General features: G+C 38.7%; 1 protein-coding gene across 1 annotated transcript; it reads left to right on the plus strand.

Moving 5' to 3' along the window:
* The first annotated feature begins 1,162 nt into the window (after positions 1 to 1,162).
* Positions 1,163 to 22,277, plus strand: LOC109042612 (cytochrome P450 4g15). Its single transcript, XM_019059479.2, has 12 exons — positions 1,163 to 1,774; positions 4,090 to 4,202; positions 6,694 to 6,784; positions 10,052 to 10,234; positions 11,122 to 11,191; positions 11,946 to 12,072; positions 13,439 to 13,619; positions 15,311 to 15,420; positions 16,357 to 16,425; positions 19,130 to 19,298; positions 20,324 to 20,509; positions 21,346 to 22,277. The coding sequence occupies exons 1-12, from the start codon at positions 1,567 to 1,569 to the stop codon at positions 21,522 to 21,524; spliced, it is 1,686 nt and encodes a 561-aa protein (XP_018915024.2). The 5' UTR covers positions 1,163 to 1,566; the 3' UTR covers positions 21,525 to 22,277.
* The last annotated feature ends 2,110 nt before the right edge of the window (positions 22,278 to 24,387 follow it).

The following is a 24,387-nucleotide window of genomic DNA, read 5'->3' on the forward strand; positions in this document are numbered from 1 at the left end:
CCAGGATGTAAGTAGTGACTTATCAGCCGTGCAAATCTTATTCAAGCTGCCAGCATGACATACCTATATTAGCAATTTTCTTTCGAGCCAGACAGGTTGGCCTAGTCCGCGTTTGGCTGTAGGTCAGTAGGTCTCGGATTCGAATCCCGGAGCGGTGGTGGCAACAAGTTTTCACAGAGAGGGCGAGTGGATAAGCAGAAAAATACGCCTTCCGGACATAATGACTAATAATTTGCATAGCCCTGCAGGAAAAAATCTAAAGATTTCTCGATGTTCAAAGTCCGATGGACCGTTTGAAATATACATTAACAAGTATTTTTTTTACTTTTATTCTGTATTATTTATGAGTTAGAAAAAAGAATTACACACCAAGCGCTTCATATATTTTTGTATGCGAATTTCTGCCACCGTCAAAACCATAATCATTCACTGAGAAAATGTTTCCAGTTAATATTTCCCGCACGAGAATTGAGGGGCTTGGAGGACAAGGCGCATAAGCGCAGTTTTTGCTATTTCGAGAAATACGTGTTTGAAGTTCCGAAATTACATAGAACCTTATGGCGGAAAGAAAGTTCAAACTGACTTTTTGATGCTTAATAATTGGAATTAGGGCTCGAATCTTTCACAGAATACATATTAAGACTAGTTTTACTTGAAATCATAAATATTTTAATTTTTTCAAAAACTGCACTTATGTGCCTTGTCCTCCAAGCCCCTCAATTCTCGTCGAGTCAACTGGAAATCTCTTTAATGTGACAAGACGTCTCTTTGAAGCAACAGAAATACCGTCTGAAACAAGGAGATTTCCAGTTGATTCAACCAGAATTCTCGTCCAGATATTATTAATTAGAATTTCCTTTGATCAAAAAGAACATTTTTCTTCGTGATGTTCACTAAAGTTTTATAACCTCTTATTCTATTTCTCAATTGGTCTGAGTTTATTCGGAAGGGATCAACCCATATTTTCGGAAAAATTGAGTTAAGAATTTTTTTGAGTTTCACTGGTCGTATGTTTTCTCCTATGCCATAAACTCAAAGTCGAAAATAGACTGTGAAAAGAGAGGTTGAAGTTTATTTCCTACATCGAGTCTTACGGAGGAATAAAACTTCAAACCTCTTTTTCTCAGTTTCAACTTTATGTGGATTGGTTCCTTTCCGATAAACTCGGCCCAATTTATGCAAATGGCTCCCTTCGCCTCTCCCATGAATCGATGTTGGTTAATTTTCGAGTAGCATGTTAAACGCGACGAATATGAATATTTGCGGCACGAGAGCGTGTCCCCAGAGGAGTGAGCGAAATGAAATGCAGCCCAGTTTTCCGGCAACAATAGACCCTCCGTGACCTTGGCCCAGGTCCTAAAACCATGCTCCCATTAAAGTTCTTTTAATGAGTTTTCCCAAACGGGCCCGCTCTAAAAAATTCACTTCACCGTGGTCAAGCGATTGCCGCACTCATCTTTCGGCCGGGCTCCTTGCCATGAAAGACGCTCTTGTGCTCCTGAATTTCACCCGTGCAGTTTTCATCTCCTTCTGTTTACTTCTCTCCCTCCTGTCATCCGAGACACCATGTCCGCGACGGGAAGTTGGCTCCATGTATCTCCGCCGAGCTCCATGTCCGGCGCCCTAGTGTGGCTATCCGCGACCGCCCTCGTGTTGTGGTATTTTTATTTCCGACTCACCAGGAGGCGACTCTATGAGTTGGCGGCTAAAATCCCCGGCTTCGAGGGGTTCCCTCTTATCGGCAGCGCTCACGTGCTCGTTGGCAATCCGAACGGTAAGAAACTCTAAATTCCTATTGGTTTATTCGTCCTGTATTTTTTTTATTCTCTCTCGGACATTGAGAGGGAAAGCTCTTAATCACACTCATTCCAAGGGCTGTAAGATCGGCCCAAATAACAAGTCAGCAATGGTGTCATGCTAAAGAAGAACGTCGTATGAGCCCTCAGACGTTGCCAATTCTCCTTCGACGAATCAAAGGTTTTTAGGGAAATTTGTGAATATTTTCCTTTCGATTTTTCGGACAATTTTCTTCGTAATTTAATCTGAAGTGTTTTTAAGAAAATTTCAAGGAAAAATAGTCATAACTTTCTTCGAAAATAAATATTTTCTGAGAGGGAATTTGGCGACATTATGAAGCTCTTTAGGGGTTTTTCCTTAGTACAGCAGAATGCCACCTTTTTCCGGGATTGTTGAGGTAAAATTATTGAGAAGAGAAAGGTTGTCTGATGTTAATTGGACTAAATTTTACTGTACGGAACCACCATCTCTGGACGACAGACTTTCCGAAATCCAACTACGTCAATGTAGCTAAGTATGCAAATACCTTTATCAGTGCAGTCCTATGTGATGACTCATGGAAAAGTCTTTGTAGGATCACTTTAATTAGCTGAATCTTGTAAAATTCTGAGATGACTGAAGAAATGCCTACTAAGCACTCACTACTAAGGTGGTAAAATATTGCTGGGTCCAGACTATTTTGTGGGGGAAGAGAAGTCAAAAAATTCCAAAAATTTCAATTACAGTAAAAAATTTGTGATCTAGTGGGTATCACTACAAAACGGGAGAGGGGGGGGGGGGGTCTAGCTCAGGCAGATGCATTAGAATACCAGCATTATAAGATGAAAATACCCAGCGCTATTTTACCACCTCGTTACGCACAGTTCGGGCCACATTATGGTGTTGTTTCTTGTACTCATTATTTTGGCACGTTTTTAAACATATTTTGATCCCAAGCTCCATTTTGGTACCAAAAAGTTTAAAATATTTCAGAATGTTAAGGAAATGACTTTATAATGGATAATACTTTGACTTAAGGCGCAGTGCGCATGCGCATGTTGGTGCTTCACAGATCTCTGAGATTTATTTGATTATTTGATTAATAGCATGTGCGTTGCTGAAAATTGAAATGGATAGGAAATGGTAGATTAAGGGGACAGGAGACCATTTACTTTTCACAGGAGTATGGTGGTATTTTGTGGCTGCACACGATTACAACTTTTCGGGAAGGGGGAGTGAATCTTCGGGGGACAGTGGGACAGGTCTCTTCAGAGGCCCCTTTCTCACGTCCCCCTATTAATTCGTCAACCCTCCTCCCCCTTCACCTGTTGTTTTGCGAAACAGCAATACCTCGAACTTAATTTAAGTAAAGGAAATAGTTCGAATAACTCAACCTCATGGTTGCCCTCATGTTTTTTGACAAGAGTCATGCACATCTTGTGTAAAAGATTTGACAAAAACAATTACCGCGTTTGACATCAACATTGTATTTACTCCTGCCTTTTGATAACAAAAATGTATTTTACGAATGAAGGAGGCTGAGTGCAGTTTAATTATTTCATTAACTTCAAAAACAACTCACCCTTTGACAATACTGCCAAGAAAAAAAATCGTATGAGCACTCGATTATTGCCAAATTTCCTCCGATAAAATGTTTATTCACTGTGGAGAGTTATGAATATTTTCTCTTTGAATCTTTAGATAATTTAGATCTGATCGCGAAAAAAATTCTCTGCAAAATTCCAGGTAAAATATTCACAAATTTCCTTTAAAATTGATTTTATCAAAGGAAAGATGACTCTAGTGGCTCGTGAGGCGTTCTTCCTTAGCATGGTAGAATCGCATTACTAATCGCGAAGAGTTTGTCGTTTCCCGCACGATGAAACGTAACTTCATTCCAAGGTTGCGAAATAAACTCAAACAATTTAATTTTTAACCTGCATAACCATGCAGTTTTTTTTACCTGCATAATTTTCGTCAAAAATTTGTCCAGTTTTTTCATGAGATCACAGGAAAAATAAGTGAAATTTTCAGTTAGCTGATCTTAAAATTCTCCTGGTAATAAGGCAAGTTACGCGGAATAATCTGGCAACATTGGAATTCAGTTACGTTTTTTTGCGAGCGTACTTTTTTATAAAATTACTGTCTTGGATCCGACACGCATCAGAAAGTTCGCATCGTGCTCTCGCGACCTATTTACATTGCGAGTCTTTTTCTGTAGTACTGTCGTTGATATGAGGAAAATCATCATTTTAAATGAATGATATATTTTAGCCTAATTGATTTAACCTGTTTCATTTTTTCTTTACACAGCAATGTTTGAGACGGCATATTCCTTGAGCTTCAATTTCAAAGAAGGCACTCCGATAAAAGCTTGGTTTGGTCCCAGACTATTTGTTGCACTGACGGACCCTCGAGATATTGAGGTAATATATTTTCGTCTAGACAAATATTTTAAATTTTAACCATTTCACGGGGGGGGGGGGGAGATTTACCAGTAAGAAAAATTATCAAATCAAAGAAAAAAGAGGGTACGCCCTCCGACAGGTCTCTGGCTCAATCCCCTTAAGTGTTTCGCGCCTCAATTGTTATTCGTTATGTATTTTCTTGTGATTTTATACCATGGAGTAATATACGGTTGGATACTTGATATGAAGATTATTGGTTCTTTAATCAAATGGACCATAGGCAAAGCAAAAAGCGCTTGCTCACCAGAAATGCAGAATTTCAACCATATTGGGCAGAAATTAAAAAATTCTGGCTAAAATAAGCTTCCAGGACTTTATGTCCACCTACCTTTCGTCCATTAAATAAATGTCCACCGCTAATAATGTCCACTAAACGTTAAGTCCAGTCTTTATTAAGTCCACATGATTTAATGTCCAACAATGAATATGTCCAAAATTGTCCAAATTGTGGACATGTTATGTCCACATTTTAAGCGCTCAGCCGATAGTTTCGATCGTTTGTCTATAAGAAAATTTCTTATCGGTAGAGTAATTCTTATCGAAATTGATCGTTGAACTCAAATGAAGCCTTAAAAAAAACGCGCCTGATGAGCTCAACGGTGAGCTCATTTTCGGGAAATAAAAATACGCGTTTACGGTTTCCTTGGTAACCTTTTTTTGCTATCAGCTGATGTTTTATTTCCATTTCCCAGCCAAGTCGACGGAGTTTATACTTCCTTTCTTCACTAAATACATTGACTAACACCTGAGCGCTTTTCTAATACGACAGTATTAGAACTTTCCCGCTTGTTTTTCTTCTCATTTAAATGACACGAACCACCTCAAAAATAAATGCATACTACTACTATACCTTCATTCTTAAAAAAATTTCATTCATGAATCAAGTCATGAAAGAGAACAGACTCTAGAAGCAGATAAAAACACATGTTCATGTGTACACTGTACGGATATGATAAAATGAAAACCAAAGCGGGAGCCTAGGAAACGCGCCAGCGCCAAATTAAACATTTTTCAGTAACAGATGCAGTCAAAATTGAAAGCCCTCTTTAACTAGTAATTGTGTGCGCCTTCAATCTTGTAGGATACTGTGCAACGCCTCTGACGCGAAATAGTTGCTTAAAGCGTTGCGGCGCAGCAGGCAACCAGCGCAGAACGCTCACTGGCGCCTACAAACCTAACGGGATACTTCACGCGTTGCGCAATGCGTGAAGTATCCCGTTAGGTTTGTAGGCGCCAGTGAGCGTTCTGCGCTGCTAACACGCCGCTCCGCTCTGTGTTAGGCGCTAATGTTTCAACTCGCGGAGTCAGCGTTTTTCAACTCATGATTTTGAAATGTTTGCACTCTCTGCATTAATTGTTCCCTTTTAAACTGATGAAAAAGAAATATGTACCACTGGAAAATATAATGTGTTTTTTGTAGATATAATTGTGGTTCCGTGTCAAATTTAATGATTTCCAAAGCATTCAAATTTATTGCTTTATGTTTTGGGCTTTTACTGTGCTGCAGCGTGGTGTAAGCGCAACTAAAAGCTCAAAATTGGACGTATTTGACTCAAGAAGGTCGATGTACAAATAAGTTAAAAACAAAAAATTGCGTGCTTCCTAGTTTTTTTCCTCTTTTATTAATTTTTGTACAGTTTCTTTCATCGCAACTACGGCTCATTGAGATTCATATCGATGCCATTGCTTGGAAAAGTTTTTACAAAGATTTACCACGTTTTAAAAATGTAAATGTTTTTAAAATGAAGTAATCAATTTCAGTAAAAAAAAAGAAGGTGCATTTAAGGCATATTTTACATCGGAAATTTCAAGGATAGAAACGAAACCAAGTATTTACCAATGACAATTTGAAAAGATGAATCAAAAGAAGAAATTAAAATTTCATTTAAAATATGAGTTACGATAACAACACCTCATTCTCTCTTAATTCTCTCATTTCGATATTGTCAATATAATTTTACACGCGGACTAAAATATGACGCTTGAATTTGATTTTAGTGGACTTAACTTAGTGGACGTTTAAGTAATGGACTTAACAATAGTGTGGGCTTCAGATCGGTGGACGTAAAAATTGTGAACGAAAAGTCTGTGGACGTAAAAAAAGTGGACATAAAGTCCGTGTACCCAAAATAAGTAAGGTTGGCTGTCCTTTCGGGCCTGAAGAGCTCCATATTTCGACATGTCCGTACTTTCCCTATGTAACAGTGGCGTGGCGTGAATTGCGATGTATCGATTGTTATGCCATTTGAACCTGTGGTAAAGAATCGATTGTTAAGGTGTTCTCTGCGAACACCTTGTTAATCGATTCTTTTCCGTAGGTTTAAATGGCAGATCTATCGATATATCGCAAAGCACGCCACGCCACTGGTATGTAAGTCTTCTAGCCTGTGTACGGATTCTTGGGGAACAAAAGCACGAAATCAATGGTAATTCTGATATTTCTTTGCAGATAATCTTAAGCAGTTACTCCCACATTGACAAGGCGCCTGAATATAAGTTCTTTGAGCCCTGGCTTGGGGACGGACTGTTGATCAGCACAGGTATGACTATGAGTTCAATCGACGCATACTTCAAAAACGTTTATTTGCCAAAGTCAGCGACGAGGTGTGAATGATCGATTGATCGATATTTCTCCATTTGAAGCCATGGTAAAGAATCGATCATTATGATGTTCGTTGCGAACGCACTATTTGTCGATCCTCTTTCATAGGTATAAACGGCAGATTAAACTTGTTAGAGAATGAAAATATCGCTTCGCTAGTCCGTAAAAATGCGTAAAGTATCAATAAAATTGTCAGCATTCGGACCTGTTTATCGTTGGCAAAATGAGCCTCCCAATATGGGAGCCTTTTCTTGCCCCTTTTTGGAAATGCGTGGATTTTGTTCTAGGTAATCTATCTCAAACAAAACCCTATGATTAGAAAATCCTCCAGTGAAAGATTTAACTAGAATTCAAACCTCATTTTGACAATACAGCCTTAAAAATTTGCATTGTTTAGTATTATAAATACTGATATTTTGAAGTTGTTCGGTTAAAGAACAACTTTAATAGATGTTTTTAAGTGCTCAACCCAGTGGCGTGGCGTGTTTTGTGATATATCTATTAATCTGCAATTTAAACCTATGGAAAAGGATCGATAAACAGGGTGCTCGCAACGAACCCTTAATAATCGATTCTTTATACCACAGCTTCAAATTAGTCACGCTTTGCCACTGGCTCAGCACGGGGCTTCGATCAATGACGTCATTCTTCTATCGGATTGAACTGAACAGATGATAGAGATACGTTGCGGCAGGTATTTCAGAATAATGGATCACTATACAATGTTTGACGTGGAAATATACGTCACTTGTCTTCTCTAAAAAATTGTACATAAAAAACTATTCACGCGACGGGTTTTTCGAAGATCGTATTTTGAACGAGATATTAACAAATTGATGACCAAAATGCGATGCCACGTATCTCCTTTTGTGAAATTGCAGACTCCCACCCATACTTTATTTTTTCCTATAAAAACCACTCAACGTAATTTATTTAAAACCATCCTAATTTTCTTCTCCTTCGACAGAAATATATTTCAAGCTATTAAGTTAGCTTCTTCCTCGTTTAATTTTTTTTTTAAAAAAAATTAGCGAACAAAAAGCAGAGAAATTGCCACAATTCTTATTCGATCAAAGGATTGCAGGCTCGCGGTATACACTGGTCGGATATTGTGTACACCCGGGCAATAGGTCTAAAGCGACAGATACACGTGTGAGTAGAACGCGTGTATTGAAAGTGAAACGCCAATAGGCAACGAGGATTTCGATCGCTCGCGATCGCTCGACGTCGAGCCATCGAAATCCAAACCCTCGCTTAACTCCTGACCGTGCTAATGACGTTTTTTATGAATAAATTCAAACTTTCCGTTCATGGAAGTAAGACTGATTTACTTGGGTTAAGTTGTACGCTAAACGTCACTATGACGATCACAGTGTAGTATGGTCCCCTTTAAATTTAAAATGTATCAAATTCGGCGCCCTCCAGGCGGCAGCCAATCCCGTGGGAGCACTCTCTAACCCAGAAAGTGACGCCATAGGTGCTGCTTTCTGGTTGGTCGGGAGTGCTCTCAGTTCGTTTTTGGCTCGTTTTTCCTGGATGTGCGAGTAAGTCGTTTGCTCTCGATATTTTTCCCTTTTTTGGGGTAATCCTTGCGGATTACCCCCCATCTTTCATCGGACGGGTCGGTAATGTTTCTGTAGTTAAATTTTTGGTCACGCCAAACTAAAGTTTTGTGTTACTTGTTCATTTTCATCCCTTCATCATTTGTGGCATGTGGCCTGAGTCTCTAGCCCGGCGCTCAGCAGTCTGTTCTGTTACCCCACATCTCTTCAGATTAATCTGGGTTCGAGAGTGCTCCCACGGGATTGGCTGCCGCCTGGAGGGTGCCGAATTTGATGAATTTTAAATTTAAAGGGGACCATACTACAACAGCAATATGAAAATATGGCAACCTCAATCTTGATGCTAAGTTCAAGCTGTACACACTTTGAAAAACACAGGGTGGGAAAGAAACAATGCTCGATTGAGTAGTCTGCTAAAGCCGATGCAGGGCGCAATTTAACTCTCGTAGAGTATTGTTTTTCTTGCGACCGGGCAATTTAAATTTCTCGCGGCCAATGTACAATAAAGGCGTTTATTTCAGTAGTTTTCGTTGCGCGAATCGTGTTCTACGTGAAATTCTAGTGAAGATTTATGTATCGAAGTGCTTAAATTCATACCTTGTCTAATGGTGCATTTAATATAAAAAAGCTAGCATAGAGAACTTTCCTAAATTTTCTCGGGAAAAATATTTGATCGGAAGAAACAAGGCAACGTTGAAATGCTCATGCGGCGGCCAAACACAACGTGGACCTTTCAATCAACATTATTTGAAGCCGCAATTATTCTAACGCGAGTTCGAATAATCGTGCCGAGCACAGTGTGGCCGACGCATATTAGCGCCTGCAAGACTTCAGAAATACTTCACGCATTGCACCAAACAGCGTCGGCAGGCGACGCATGTAAGCGCCTACAAGACCGTACGAATACTTTACGCATTGCATGCAAAGCACGGTGCGCGCTTTGACCTTCGTAATTTGTCGGTGTCAGACCAGACCTCCCACCCGCGGTGCGGTGGACACCATGTCCAACCAGTGTACAACGCGAGCCTACAATTCTCGAAGGGTCGTGGAGATTTTCTTGCCTTCCGTTAACTTTTCCATCATTAAATATTCCTCATTCCACCTCATCTACTGGCGAATCAAACATCAAATTTTGCAGCTTTAGTCGCAAACTTCATGTCCGACTTCGCCAATTGGCTCGTTCTACTATGCGTCGTTGTTTAGCAATAAACTGTCTATCAGACGTTGTTGCACTGCCTAGTTAAGGAACCCGGTAATTTTCCACCGTTGCCAAGTTACGGCAAATTGCCGATTTTTTGTCCCCCCCCCCCTTGTAGAAATAGGCCTGAATGCATGAATAAAGTCGTCTGCACGAGGATGAGGTGTATTCACTTTTGGAATTAAATTCTGAAATCGCACTAATTGCAATTAATTGTAAGGTCACGGCAGAAAATTTTCACTTTAACAGTGTCGAAATTTACCACGACTCGTAGACGACAGAAAATTGCAATATGAGGGCACCTCACGGGTTGCCTATTTTCAGAGCAAATACTTTTCTTTTTTTACTGAAAAATGCTGTACCTACGAGTACATAACGGCCTCAGGGACAACATCGCCGAACGTAAACATTTTCTAATTATTATTAAAAATTGTTCACCTGACAGGTGAAAAATGGCGTGCACACCGAAAGATCATCGCTCCGACGTTCCATTTGAACGTTCTCAAATCTTTCATGACTCTTTTCAACGCCAACTGCCGATTCACGGTCGAGAAGATGCGCGTGGAGAGTAACGAAGAGTTTGATGTCCACCACTATATGAGCGCCTGTACCGTTGAAATTTTACTAGGTAAGTAATTCAGTCCGTATCAAGCAGAGGAGATTTGGAATATTACGTTGATGTCCTTCAAATTAATCCCTAAATCTACGGTAGATTCAATCGATCAATTGAAAATAAACAGAGCACCAGGGTAAATGGAAGAAAATTGAGGCGTTGCGTACAGAAAGGGCATTTCTTGGTTGCGGTGTTTCAGAATCTCCATTACTAAATCATATTTTAGGGAGGAATCTATTGGATACATTTTCTGAAAATTTTAGTTTCCAGCATGTAAAGTCCTAAAGAAAATTCAGTAAAAGTTTAAACGAAGTCCATGCATTTGCTACAATTATAGTGGATGAAACGTTAACGGAGACCCTGAAACACCGCAACCAAGAAATGCCAAATGCACCCAGCTCTTCAATTGAGACGATCTGGGCAACTTAGTAAAGCAGTGCCCTCGGAGCTTCACTATTTTAACACAAAGCCAGCAGGAAAAAGAAATATCTTTCTTAGCTTGATGGGATATGCTTCACCTTCTTTTTTAGGGGCATAACTCATAAGTGTTTAGCAAAACTTTGAACCTCTTGGAGTTCAAAGTGATGTGCCAGTTTTGGAGACGTAAGCAATGAAACTCTTGCATGATATAGAGATTTGCAATTTGAGTACTTATTCATACTTAAAACTTTGCGAGAAACACTATGATACCATTGGATTTCTCTGAAACAAGCCCCTATGCCATTTTTCGGCTTTACTCATCGATTTAAAATCGTCACATGGTTCCTAGTGTTCATGTTGTTGGACAATTAGACGGAGTCGTAATTGAATAGAGATTCAATTACGACTCCGTCTAATTGTGGATAATCTTTCCACGTAAAATGTGTAAGCAAGCATCCTAATTTCTTATCTTTCACTTACAGAGACAGCGATGGGAGTCGATAAAAAAACTCAAAAAGCAAGCGGATTTGCCTATGCAATGGCAGTGATGAAGTAAGATTTATTAATTTTTCCCATCTTATAGTCCATTAAATTTCCGAAAACGGTCCTTGATGTCAAGAACGAGACTGCGTGAAAAATATTTGCACGCTCTTTAATTTATTTACTCCACGGAATTGTTATTTAAAGCGCAGTATTAAGAGTGGTATTGTGTATCTGCCATTTCTTCACTCAGATACATTTTTGGTGGAAGAAGCAACTTGATGAAGAAACAACTGCAAAGCTAGTTTGATTAGTAAATATTAATGATTTTGATCCAAAAAAAGATATCACATCATCATTTTTCATGCTATACAAGTCTAACAGCTATAGAGATTACTTAGAATTATGCAGAAGTAAAATATTGATCCCTCATACCTGTTTAAGCTGCCCTCGTCGGAATTCTGACATTAGACATACCGGAATTGAGTGGCAATAGTGACAGCACTGTAATTTTCAACTGAGAATTTTCTGTAATATACATTAAATGAACAAAATGAAAAGGACTCTATTTTGAAATACTGAACTCTTGTCACAAATAGCATCACTTCTTTGTAACTTTCTGAAATGTTTTTCTTTTCTTCTTTTTTTCTGGGCCGGAATGAAAATTTATATCAGATTAAAATCCCTACAGCACCTTTGAGGGATGCCAGGCACAATAAATTGATGATGAAATAAATGTTATGATTCTCCTCCCTCGAAGATGACCGAAAGGAAAAAGACCCCTTGAGCGACCCTTAGCTAAACATGTAAATTTTTGTACTTCCAGAATGTGTGAGATTCTTCATCTACGCCACACAAAATTGTGGCTTCGCCCAGATTTCATTTTTGGACTCACTGGTCTTGCCAAGGAACAAATAAGACATTTAAAATTCATTCACTCTTTGACAGAGAACGTACGTATCCTTTTCAAAAATTGACTAAATTCATTTTAACGTAACTCATACAGATAAAAAGCATACAGACAATAATATGAATGAAAGTCGAAGTCTCGGATTCATATGCTGCAATTAAAAGCTGACATCAAAACCTCCCTCTAAGATCAATTTTACGATGCGTTTTTTTCCGAAACTCCTTCGAAACAAGGTCATAACTAAGAGGCAGGGGGCAGGCACCTCTTCCTCTCTCTGAGAAGCGAAATGTTGCAGCAAGGGCATCGCTTTCTTGCAACGTCAATCGGATTAAAAATCCCAAATTAGTCATTCATGGGAAATGCCCGATTGCATAAGTCTGTTTGGAAATGTTTCACTTCCCATTTCTCTCGATTATAATCCTGGCTCCGGTCGGGCTAGCCTCATGCTATTATAATTTTGAATAGTGTAGAAATATGAGACGGAGAAATTCAGTGAGAATTTCACTTTGATGTATAATTTATTCGTCTGTAATTTTCAGTTTTTATTATGTATCAGCATGACTCACTTCCATATCCTCGATGAGTCCCAGGGCGGGATTTAGGCGTCCCTAGGCGCACTAGGCGTGCGCATAAGGACCCGCACCTGCTTTTTTTTTTTTTTTTTTTTTTTTTTTTTTTTTTTTCTGCCCCCTCTCTTCGCTTAAATTGTTGGCTTAGGACGGTTAAAATGTTTTTGCCATTTCTTGAAAATTATTCTGTTGCAAACTGCAGCAAGAAGATAGGTGCATTTTTTGGTCTGAATCTTCATCGACAACTCTGCCGTGCTACGGAAAAACGCCGTATGAACATTCTGGAGTTGCCAAATTTCCTTCGATAAAATGTTCATTTATGAGAAAAATTAAGCATATTTTTCATCGAAATTTTCATACGTTTTAGATCAAATTACAAACAAAATTATCTGAGAAATTGGCAGAAAAATATTCACAAATTTTCCTGAAAATTAGTGATTTGCCGGGGAAAATTCGACAACGCCTGAAGGTTCATACGGCGTTTTTCCTTAGCACCGCAGAACTGTATGCGACATACCCTTCAATCAAAACTGCCATTGAGGGGTTCTGGGGAAAAGGCACATAAGTGCAGTTTTTGCTATTTCCAGAAATACGCGTTTGAAGTTTCAAAATGACATGAATTTTTATGGTGGAAAGAAACTTCAAACTGACTTTTTGATGCTTAAAAAATGGAATTTGGAAGGAATGTTTCACAGAATATGCGTTAAGACTAGCTGTACTTGAAATCATTAATATCTCAATTTTTTTTCAAAAACTGCTCTAATGCGCCTTGTCCTCCGAGCCCCTCAATTAGCGGTCATACAGGAATCGACTGAACGAATTTTACTATTGTTTCGATAGGTTATCAAGAAGAAAAAGGAGGATTATCGTCTGAGAAAGAATGGCCTAATTGATGTCAATCAAAACTCAGAACTGAAAGAAATCGAGAACGGATCCGCTACGGAAAAGACAGAAGTAGTCAAAGGGTCTTCGTTCGGACAGTCGGCTGGTTTGACAGATGACTTGGATGTAGATGACGTTGGTATGTAAGAACATTAATCTCACCGCGAATTTTTATTTTTAACAAGGCTTATTTTAATGAAGTTTTTGACCTAAAACTTCACATATAATCAAGATTTTCGAGCACGATCAACGACCACTCGTGACTTGAATTTAATTTTTGTTGAGCACCGTATCAAAAATTTGAGCCTGATAATAATTTTTTCGGATTTTCCTTGTTTTGTTATGAGAGTTGTTGAGCAGCAACGGTAAATGGCGCGAGGATCACACTTTTGTGTCATGTCGCGGGTCATATCCATGACGGCGTTTTAATGCCGTCTTGGATTTTGAGGCATGTGAAATTGGGTTCACCGCCGGGTGTAATCTTCTGATATGAGATCTAAAAAGGCCTAATTCGGTATAGATCTCTCGGCGTGACTTCTACTTAATATTCTAATGCAAGCTGCCTGATCTGAACACCTTCCCCCCTCAGAATCGTACTGGTGCGCATTGGAGTTCAAAAAATATAGTTAACTCTAATAATAACTTATGAAACTTCATGGCTGCGTTCCCCCGCGAAATGATGTGGACCCAGCACCATGTCGCCACCTTGTTTCAAAAATTTGAGCTGGCAAACAAGTCCATCGATTTGTGAAGTTGTAATATTGCCGCGCATTTTATTATAATGATCAGAAATTTGTCACTGTTGATGATCAATACACCGAACATCCCAAGCACCGCAGGATTTTATTCAGAGAATGTAACTCTCTGTTTGGTTTGTTGCATATAAGGCGAAACTGAGGACGATTTTCAAATTAAGGTTACCATCAGTAGTTACATTTATCATTATTACAGGTTCAATCAAAACTTATTGAGCGCTAAAAATCAGCGTTTTAGAATAGATAACTATTCGTGCTCTCTTGTGCGTTTGTTGCCTATGCAGCGAAATTGAAGGCGATTCTCAAGTAGACGATACTTGCCATTAGATTTAAACATTGTCTAATGGGTCTATCAAAGTTTAAGAGACGTGATAAATAAGTATTTTTCGAATCAATAGCTATTTGCGTTTTCCTGTATGTCTGTTGCCTACGCAGCGAAATCGAAGGCGAACTTCAAATTAACCATGTCCGTCCACCAATAGGTTCTTCACCCTCATCGTTCATCAATTAAATTGCCAAGAGGCTATGTAAATGTGACGTGTTACTTAGACTTTCCATTCGCTTTATTTGATCTCCTGGATAGAATTGTTGTTTATGCGTATCATTCGTACTGCATGATGGTGAAATGGCTGCAAAATGCGCAGCATTCCGTATTGAAGACTGCTCCAAAAATTCGCAGAAAAAACCAAATAAGTAAAAACCAAATAAGTAAATAAGTAAACCAAAAAAGTAAAACCAAATAAGTAAAACCAAATAAGTAAATAAAGTTCAAATAATGATACTTATTGACGGTGAAACTGAAAAATGTGTAACTCGGTTGCAGTGTTTCAAAATATTCGCTCATACTTTACTTCTTTAAATGGAGACCCAACCAACATTATCGTTTGAAATTTTCTTAGAATTTTCATCACTTAGAGAACAAAAATTACCAAAGTTTGCAAGGAATGAAGTTTGGTAGTTTTCCACGTAGAAAATTAAGTATTACAGGAGGTCTGCAACGTCGCAAACCGAAAAAAGCATTACTGTAGTTTCACCACCGTTATGTGCCTCTAAAACTTTTTCGTATCTTTTGCAGGTCAAAAGAGGAGACAAGCGTTCCTTGATCTTCTTGTGGAGTGCACGGAAATTGAAAATGTTCTATCAGACAAAGAAATGCGAGAGCAGGTGGACACCATCATGTTTGAGGTAATTCCCATCGTGCGCAATATCTAATGAGATAATTTTGTATTTCTCACTAACCTAACCATGAATAAATGGCACAGTGAACAGGATAAGAAACCCAAGGACACCATTATATTCTTCCCTGTTAAACTAGAAGGAAGTATCCACATGGTCACTATTTCACATAATTTCACTTATATACACGATATACATCTGTCGCTATTCTAAGAATCAAATTATTGTCAAGTTATTTTCTTTATAACAAAAATCTGGTATCAAGCATTTGCGGACAGCCATTTCTAAAAAGGGGCAAATTTTCTCTTGACCTAACCCACCTGGGGGGTCTGAGAGGTATGGAATACCCCCTAGGGGTATTTTTGTTGTTTTTAAAGAGAGCGGGGAGGGAGGATACGCCCCTATGCTCCTCGTGGCTCTGCCTATGATATCAAGATTATTATGAAGTCCCCTATCGGTCAAATACCTTTTACTCGGACTTGTTGCTCTGTTATCGGCCACACGCATAGGGTTAGATGCATTATACAATAAATGATTCGCTAGGTCAAAATGCCTTCAAAAAAGAGAGGTGTTTTATGTGTAGTGGGCGAATTTAAACAATCTATAAATTAAAAAAAAAAAACTCTCGGAAAGTAGACATATGCGCTAAGTACTATGGTATTGATTAACAGCCACAACTACTGAGGGTTGTATTCATAGTCATTCCTTAAACATCGAGGCATCCTCAAGCTATATGGAAGTGCACTGGATAAAAGTGCCCTTAACATTTAAAAACGACTATGAATAATACGACCCTGACCTTAGAAAAAATTGTCTGTCAATCGTATTAATAGATGATTGCTGATGTTATGTTCGTTTGATCTCTCACTAACTATCAATCAAAGTCTTTTTCTTATTCACTAACTTTCGATGAAGACAGTTTACTGAGTTCAACTTAAATTGCAGGGTCACGATACAACCGCCGCAGCGAGCAGTTTCTTCCTATGTGTGATGGGCGCTAGACCTGATGTTCAAGTAAGTTTATTATCACACCACTTGGGATAAAAAATAAAATAATGGATGAAAGGCAAGTTACAATTCCTCATTTACCAGACGAAGGGACGTACCTTCATTATAGAATTCAATTCTTTACGAAAATATACTCGTGAATTTTAAGCGCTCAGCCGATAGGCAGCGCTTTTTGATTTCGACTTGCCTCTGAGTACTAGTATACTAGTGCTAATTCGTTTAAATGGCGCACCAGCTCATCGATGTGTAGGCTTTTTTTTTTGGGGGGGGGGGGTCCATTTTTAAAATAAATAAAGCTGTGAAAACTGTATTTTATGCTTTTAACGTAATGCGCAGGTAGTTTCGATCGTTTGTCCATAAGAAAATTTCTTATCGGTAGAGTAATTCTTATCGAAATCGATCGTTGAACTCAAATGAAGCCTAAAAAAAACGCGCCTGATGAGCTCAACGGTGAGCTCCTTTTCGGGAAACAAAAATACGCGTTTACGGATTCCTTGGTAACCTTTGTTTGCTATCAGCTGATGTTTAATTTCCATTTCCCAGCTAAGTCGACGGAGCTTATACGTCCTTTCTTCATTAAATACATTTACTAACACCTGAGCGCTTTTCTAATACGACAGTATTAGAACTTTCCCGCTTGTTTTTTTTTTCAAAGATTGTCTGATTATTGCAAGTGAGCCAAAGAAAAATCAGTGAAATTTTTGGTTAGAAATCCGCAAGTTCTCCCGGTAAAAATGCAATCTTCAAGAAAAATTCGACGACCTTGAATCGTAGTTATATTATTTCATGAGGAAAATAACGAATTATATACAGAAGGACAGAGACTAGAAACACAAAGAATAGAAGCAGGGAATAGAAGCAGAGCCCTGGTAAAAATTGGCAGTAGAATGAGAATCTGTGTTCCAAAATACCATAGACCTACGACCGGCTGTATAAGATTTCCAATAGCTTCTATAGCCGGCTACACAATTTCTTATAGCCGATGGCGATTGAGCAGCTCACAGCCAGGCGATAAAGTGTATGCTAAACGTTACTAAATACGGACACCAGGACTTAGTTAGTTTTTGGACTACCGCTCTCTTTTTGTGCCGTAGTATCTTGATTTATTTTGCGAGGAAAGCTCCGTACTTTTGAAGGATGCCTGTCATTTTTAATATGTTGGGGCGCCTTCAATTTCTTATGATACTGTGCAATACCTATGGTGTGAAATAGTTGCTTCAGACGCCGTGGCACACGGCGGGCGGGCAGAGTGCGAAATTGCGCACTTTGCCGCGCATTGGCGCCTACAAACCTAACAGGGATACTTCACGCGTTGCGCAATGCGTGAAGTATCCCTGTTAGGTTTGTAGGCGCTAGTGCGTCGCCGCTCCGCTTTGTGTTAGGCTCTAATATTTAATCTGGCGGAGTCAGCGTTTTTCAACTCATGATTTTGAAATGTTTGCAAATCCTGTATGGATTACTCTCATTTTAATTGGTAAAAAAAAATGTGTATTAAAGGAAAATATAACGTGTGTTTTGTAAATATTAAGTTGGTTCCGTATCAAACTTAATGATTTCCAAAGCACACGAATTTCTACACAATTTCTTATAGCCTTTTATAATCGATGGCGAAAAAGCAACAGCCAAGCTATAGGAACTATAGCCCGGCTGTATAATTTTGTATCGCTTCGTATAGCCCGGCCGTATGATTTTCTACGCATTCTACAGCCAGCTATATGATTTTCTGTAGCCTTCTTTAGCGGGCTATAAGAATTCCTATGGTATTTTGAAACGCAGCTCTTATCGCCAATTTTTACCGGGAGAATAGAAGTAGAGAATAGGAACAGAGAATAGAAGCAGAGAATAGAAGCAAAGAATAGAAGCAGATGTTACGATATATCGAGTCACCATCGAATACGATCTAACAAGGCTCTTTTACACAAACGACACAAAAACGTTTCGGCTGAAAACTCAGCCTTCCTCAGTTGAATGAAAAACAATATTTTTTTAAAAAATCTAAAATCTTAGTACTCGGGTGTACCTTCCAAAATGAGAAAAAAGTCGTTCAACATTTATCTCGTTATTCATGTCACCATTCTCTTCGTTTTGAAAGGTACAGTCGAGTACCCTGTAAAATTTTCGATTTTAAAAAAAAAAATTGCATTGTTTTTTATCCAACCGAGGGAGGTTGCATGAGTTATCGGCTGAAGCGTTTTGGTGTCATTTATGTTATAGTACCTGTATAGGGAGAGTAGCGACAGATCTGAAACTCCGAAAGTCCATCAGGCCTCCACTGATGCCTCCACGAATAAAGTTAGGGCCCAAAAGGGCAGTCAACCTATGAATTTCAATTATCCATAGCGATTTACTGATACTATTGTTACGAACCGTCCTTTATTAAGCCCGTGTTTGACTCAGTTTTTGCATAAATTTACTCAATGTCGCGGAAGAACGCTCATTTCTGTACATTCTTGGCCATCTTGGTTAGAATTGGAATCTGCAGACTGGCAGTGAAATTTTGTGCGTTAGAAGTTGGTTAGAAGGGTGGCTGCACTTTTGGGCCCTAAGCCCTCCATGAACCGATCTGTCGGTACTCTCCCTATACAGGTACTCTAATTTATGTAAAAAAGCCTTGTTACTCATAATTTGAATTCTTTATTATTGAACAGCGTAAATGTGAATGTAGTTGCACCTAGGTATGATTTCGTTAACTTTTCTTCTTCATGCTCAGGAAAAAGTGGTCGAAGAATTGGAGAAAATATTTGGAGACTCGGATCGACCGGTTACATTTGAGGATACTCTTGAGATGAAATACATGGAAAGGTGTATCATGGAGACCTTACGACTCTATCCGCCAGTGCCAATGATTGCCCGGCAAATACGACAAGAGACTAAATTAGGTAAGTTATTTTTAGATAGGAACAATTGCATAATGCAGAGAATCTCACCTTTGGTGTTGTACACCCTCTATGAGCCTTCAGAAAATGAAATATTAAAACCTATACATAGGAGCGCTCGCATGTGCCATGCCAGTTCCTGCAGCCTGATTCTTGAAACTTTCACTGGCTATGTCGGCACGATAAGACAAGACATATCGATGGCGTAAGTCAGCAATCACATATCTCGTTTTCGGTGTCTGAAAATCTCCGCCTCTGTGTTATTTTTTTAAAGGAGAAATTTTGACATCATTCCTTAAAGTTTTAGCAGAATATTCTTCGCACATAGAAGAAAAATCACGGCAATTTTAAAGAATTGCCGTTGAGTAGTTTTCCATTTAAAGAAAAAAGTATGACAGGAAGTCTGCGACGTCGCAAACCAAGATTATGTGATTGCCGACCTACACCGTCGATATTCCTATCTGCGCCTTGTAATAAATCAATTTTCGATTCTTGTCGTGCCGACATAAATTTCAAAAATCAGGCTGTAGGCTCGAAATTTTTCGCTAAAGGAACTTAAATCGTCGTTACCCGAGTGAAGGAACGTACCTTTATTCTAAGGTTGCAAAATCGACTAGAAAAATTCAATCGTTTACAAGATTGTATACCAGGACTTTTTTTGTTAAAAATGTTTCTGATTTCAGCGCGATCACAGAGGGAAAAATGTGACATTTTCAGTCAGGTCAGACGAACATCCTCCTGGTAAAACTGCGATTTGCGAGAAGAAATTCAGCAATATTGAAATGTAATTACGTTCTTCGGTGAGTAAAAGGACGAAATGAAAATTGTGCAGGACTCATTTTCCATCCCTTTTTTAGGAGAAAATATAGCGCACGTCTCAATAGACACGCGATTTGTTTACATGTACCCATTTTGCTGGGCTCGTCTGCCTCTTGATATTGCTTTGAAAACAGCCGTTGTTGAATATTTTGTTACATATATTACTTAACAACCAATAATTTGTTGAATTTCTTTATTGTCTTGGCTAGAGTCAATAAACGCGGTCCTGCCGGAAAATAGTACCGTAGTTATTGGGACGTTCAAATTGCACCGTAATTCGACCATCTACCCTAATCCCGACGAATTTAACCCGGATAACTTTTTGCCAGAGGTCACCTCAACGAGGCATTACTACGCTTTCGTGCCCTTCAGCGCTGGACCAAGAAGTTGCGTAGGTGAGTAGTGTCCCACATATAACCTCATTCTGATGCGATTGCAAAACCAACCCACTTTGGCACACAATTTAAAACAAATTAAAATTAGAAAATAGTTTAGAAAATTGCTCGAAATTGAAAAATGAGCTTTTCGTTGACCTCAAGACAAGTATAAGGTGCTTGTTAAAAAGTTGTAAATCAGGGGATCGCACTCAAAGATTCGAAAGGCTTTCCTCATTTGCGAAAAAAGTGCTAGGTCTGGCGTAATAAATTGGCGTAGTTTACACTTAGGGAACTAAGAAAATAAAACTTGAGTGTAAGAAAAAATTTCAGCTTAATCAAAAAACATTTTAATTGGCAACGAAAGTGTCATTAATTTTTGAAGCTCCAATGATTAACTTTTTTTTATGCAAATGTGTTAAAACAAGCACAAATCTAATGGCTCCTTCAAATTGGTAGGTATGCAATTGTAGCTTCTTAAACGTCAAAATAATTACATCGCTTGCATGGTACGAATACGAGAATTCGTACAATACTTCGTTTTAAAGATGAGGGACAGAAATAAAAAATTCCGAGGAAATGTTTTGCTTAGTTCTCATAAAAAAAAAGAACACGGACGCACATTTTTGCAGATGAAATAGATTTATGGTTACAGACTTTTAAATCAACATCTTTACTTCACATCAAGATCAAGAAACAGTCAATATATTGGCAAAAATTCAACATATCTCCGGCAAAAGTTTTTTTTTTCTCTCTCTCATATTCTGCAAAAATCGTTGTGGAGGGAAAAAGGCTTCCAAAATTGATTATCATTGATTATTGTTTTTACTCATTTACTCTCTCCTTGAATTTACCAGGTCGCAAGTATGCCATGCTGAAACTGAAGGTTCTTCTAGCTACAGTTTTGAGGACCTTCAAGGTACATAGCCGCACAAAGGAGCGTGAATGGCGGTTACAAGGAGATATAATTTTGAAAAGAGAAGATGGCTTCAACATCAGTCTGGAGCCGAGGAAAATGAAAACAAAAACTACGTAGATTTTACTGAAAATACTCTCGCAAGCCTTCATATGCTACTCATGTTTGGGTTAAGAGTGACGTCGATCGACTTACGTTCCCTTGCCCACATTGTTTGCTGAAAGCTGAGTCCAAAAACAAGCAAGACAAGCCCACTAAACTTCCCCCAAAATAAAAAATCAGAGCTAGTAACTGAGTAGTTCTCTCAGATATTAAACCACGTTTTTCCACTGAGAGCTCTACACTAATCAGTCTGAAAAAATATTCACACGGGTCGTTCTATGCATAACCACACTGGGCTGTACAAATCTGGTATAATACATCTATACCTCATGAACAAATTAAAACAGAAAGTCGGATTTTGAAAAATCTTCGCGAGTAAAAAGAAATACTTTTTGAGCCCACATATAGTATTATGAAGTGTCTCTCCCCATTCGAGAGAACCTTGAACCCAAACCACTTCCATTAGCCACCAACATGTTTTCGATGTTTGAAGCGATTGTTTTTTTTTTTTTTTTTTTTTTTTAGGAGGAAACTTAGGGATGTTTAAATATCCCAATTTTTTTAACCATGTCCATACCATTGTGATTCAAATTAAAAAGAAACTCATGTGTGACGTATTAGTTGTAAACTGGAAGAATGTATACACCGCGATCAACTCGAGAACGGACGGTACAGAAACCGCAAAAAGTGGTGAATATAAGAAATTGGTGAAACAATTTTCCATCCATTTAAATTAATTACGAGTAATCGCGTCTAAAATAAGGGGAGTTTTCAAATGGACGAAATTCGAAGTTGCGCATTTCCGAGAATCACCGTTGATAGTGAATGGTGACAATCAATTGCAATTTTGTGACTCTTATTGCCATCGGTCATTACTCTGCTAGCTCATGAGAATATGAGTATATATACCGTTAGCAAGTCGAGCTCTCGACAAATTTCGGCCATAAAATTTTAATTTGCGCAATAACATGATCATCGCATACGTAAGTCATGCTCATCAATGTTTTGCATAATGTCTTGTCAGCTCTTTAGACCAGTCTCTAAAAAACTAGTATCACAATGAACAAAAATTCTAAATTTTCCCCGTAAAGAGTCCTCATAGGACAAATTGTCACTTAATTTTTAAATGATACTTAAGTCTGTGCGCGCAGATTGAATTTACACTGTCGGCAAAAATCAAACTAAGTAATTATGGGACCCGAATCAAGTTTATTCTGAGCTTTGATGTTCGTGTAAGATCGCAGTCAGGCGGATTCACTCGAATATGATAAAACAAATCACAATCCATGCTTTGATTTATCATATCCGGGTGACTTTTCTTTAATATGCGTCAATTTACTTGATTGTGTGGCTGCGATTTTACATGAACTCCAAGGTTTATAAAATATTTCACCTAGTTTCCATATTTACTCAATTTGGAGTATTTTCAAACAATGCAATTCCTGTTTTGGGAGCCAACCGGATTCTGTTTTTTGGGTGAATTTTAGCCAATTTTTTAAACCATCCATTGTTTTTGCATGCCTCGATGAGTCAGTTGCGTTTGTCACAGAATCGTGTCCTGGTGGTAACAATATTTAAATTTGCATCTATTTAAATTTCGAGACTTCAAACTATTTTTTAATTTTTAACTAACCATTTGCAGATCAGCAAAAAAATATAATATCTGTTCGAACGCCATGTTTTTACGTTCAGTATAAACAGAGATTTCGCTCCTTGAAAAGCACGGATTGGGATGTTATCCACGGTGGCAGTGCAAACCATGGTTCCATCCACCTTGCTCTCGTCAATGAGTGACATACACATTTTCACTGGTTGCTTGACGCAAAACAAAACGCAGATGAAATCAGTTTAAGAACTATGGAAGAGAACACGGAATGCAGCACCGTGACATATCGACGGCGTAAGTCCGCAATCACATATCTCGTTTGCGGTGTCTGAAAATATTCGCCTCTGTGTAGTTTTTTTAAAGGAGAACAATTTGACATCCTTCTTTGAAGTTTTTGCAGAATTTGTTTGCACAGAGAGGAAAAATTACGGCAGTTTTAAAAAATTGCCGTTGAGTAGTTTCCCCGTTTAAAAAATAAAGCATGACAGGAAGTCTGCGAGTTATGTTCATCTCACAAACCGCGAGTTATGTGATTGCCGACTTACACCGTCGATATGATGTTATACGCTGTATTCTTCGATGGGCGATCTTCGTTAATATTGGACGTAGAAATTTGGCGTTTCAACAAATCCTATTTATTTTTGCCGATCTATATGCTTAAATCCGGTAATCCAGGATTGCGCGAAAGGTCGAGGAAAATATATGAGGATCGCGTGAAGAAGGCACAAGGATTGCGCGAATAGAAGCCGCTACATGAATGCGCGAATTTAAAATTAATTTAATTTAAGGTAGAAGTTTGGCAAAACAGGAAACAGTTGGAAAATAAATGCATTTTGACAAGTCATCGATGTCTCGCCTTCAGGTGATAAATGAAGTGAAAAGATTTAATAATGGTCGTTGGTTTCAAGAACTATCCTAACTTTTCTCTGACAAATATTTAATCGAAAGAAACGAGGCAACGTTGGAATGTGCGTAAGGCGTTGGCTGAACATAAGCCTTTAAAGCCCTATCATTCGATGCCACGATTATTCTAACGCGAGTTCAAATAATCGCACCAAATACAGCACGGCAGGCGTTAAACATATATTAGCGCCTGCATGACTTTAGGAATACTTCACGCAGTGCGCAAAACCGTGCGATCGGCCCACCCGCCGCCGCGCACCGCCCATATTAGCGCCTACGAGACAGCATGAATACTTCTCGCAATGCGCCAAACTCACTGCAGTCGATCAGTTGATGCGAGACGCTTATTAGCGCCTGCCTACATAATTTTTG

This window comes from Bemisia tabaci, chromosome 4 (genome assembly GCF_918797505.1).
Source record: "Bemisia tabaci chromosome 4, PGI_BMITA_v3".
Lineage (NCBI taxonomy): Eukaryota > Metazoa > Arthropoda > Insecta > Hemiptera > Aleyrodidae > Bemisia > Bemisia tabaci.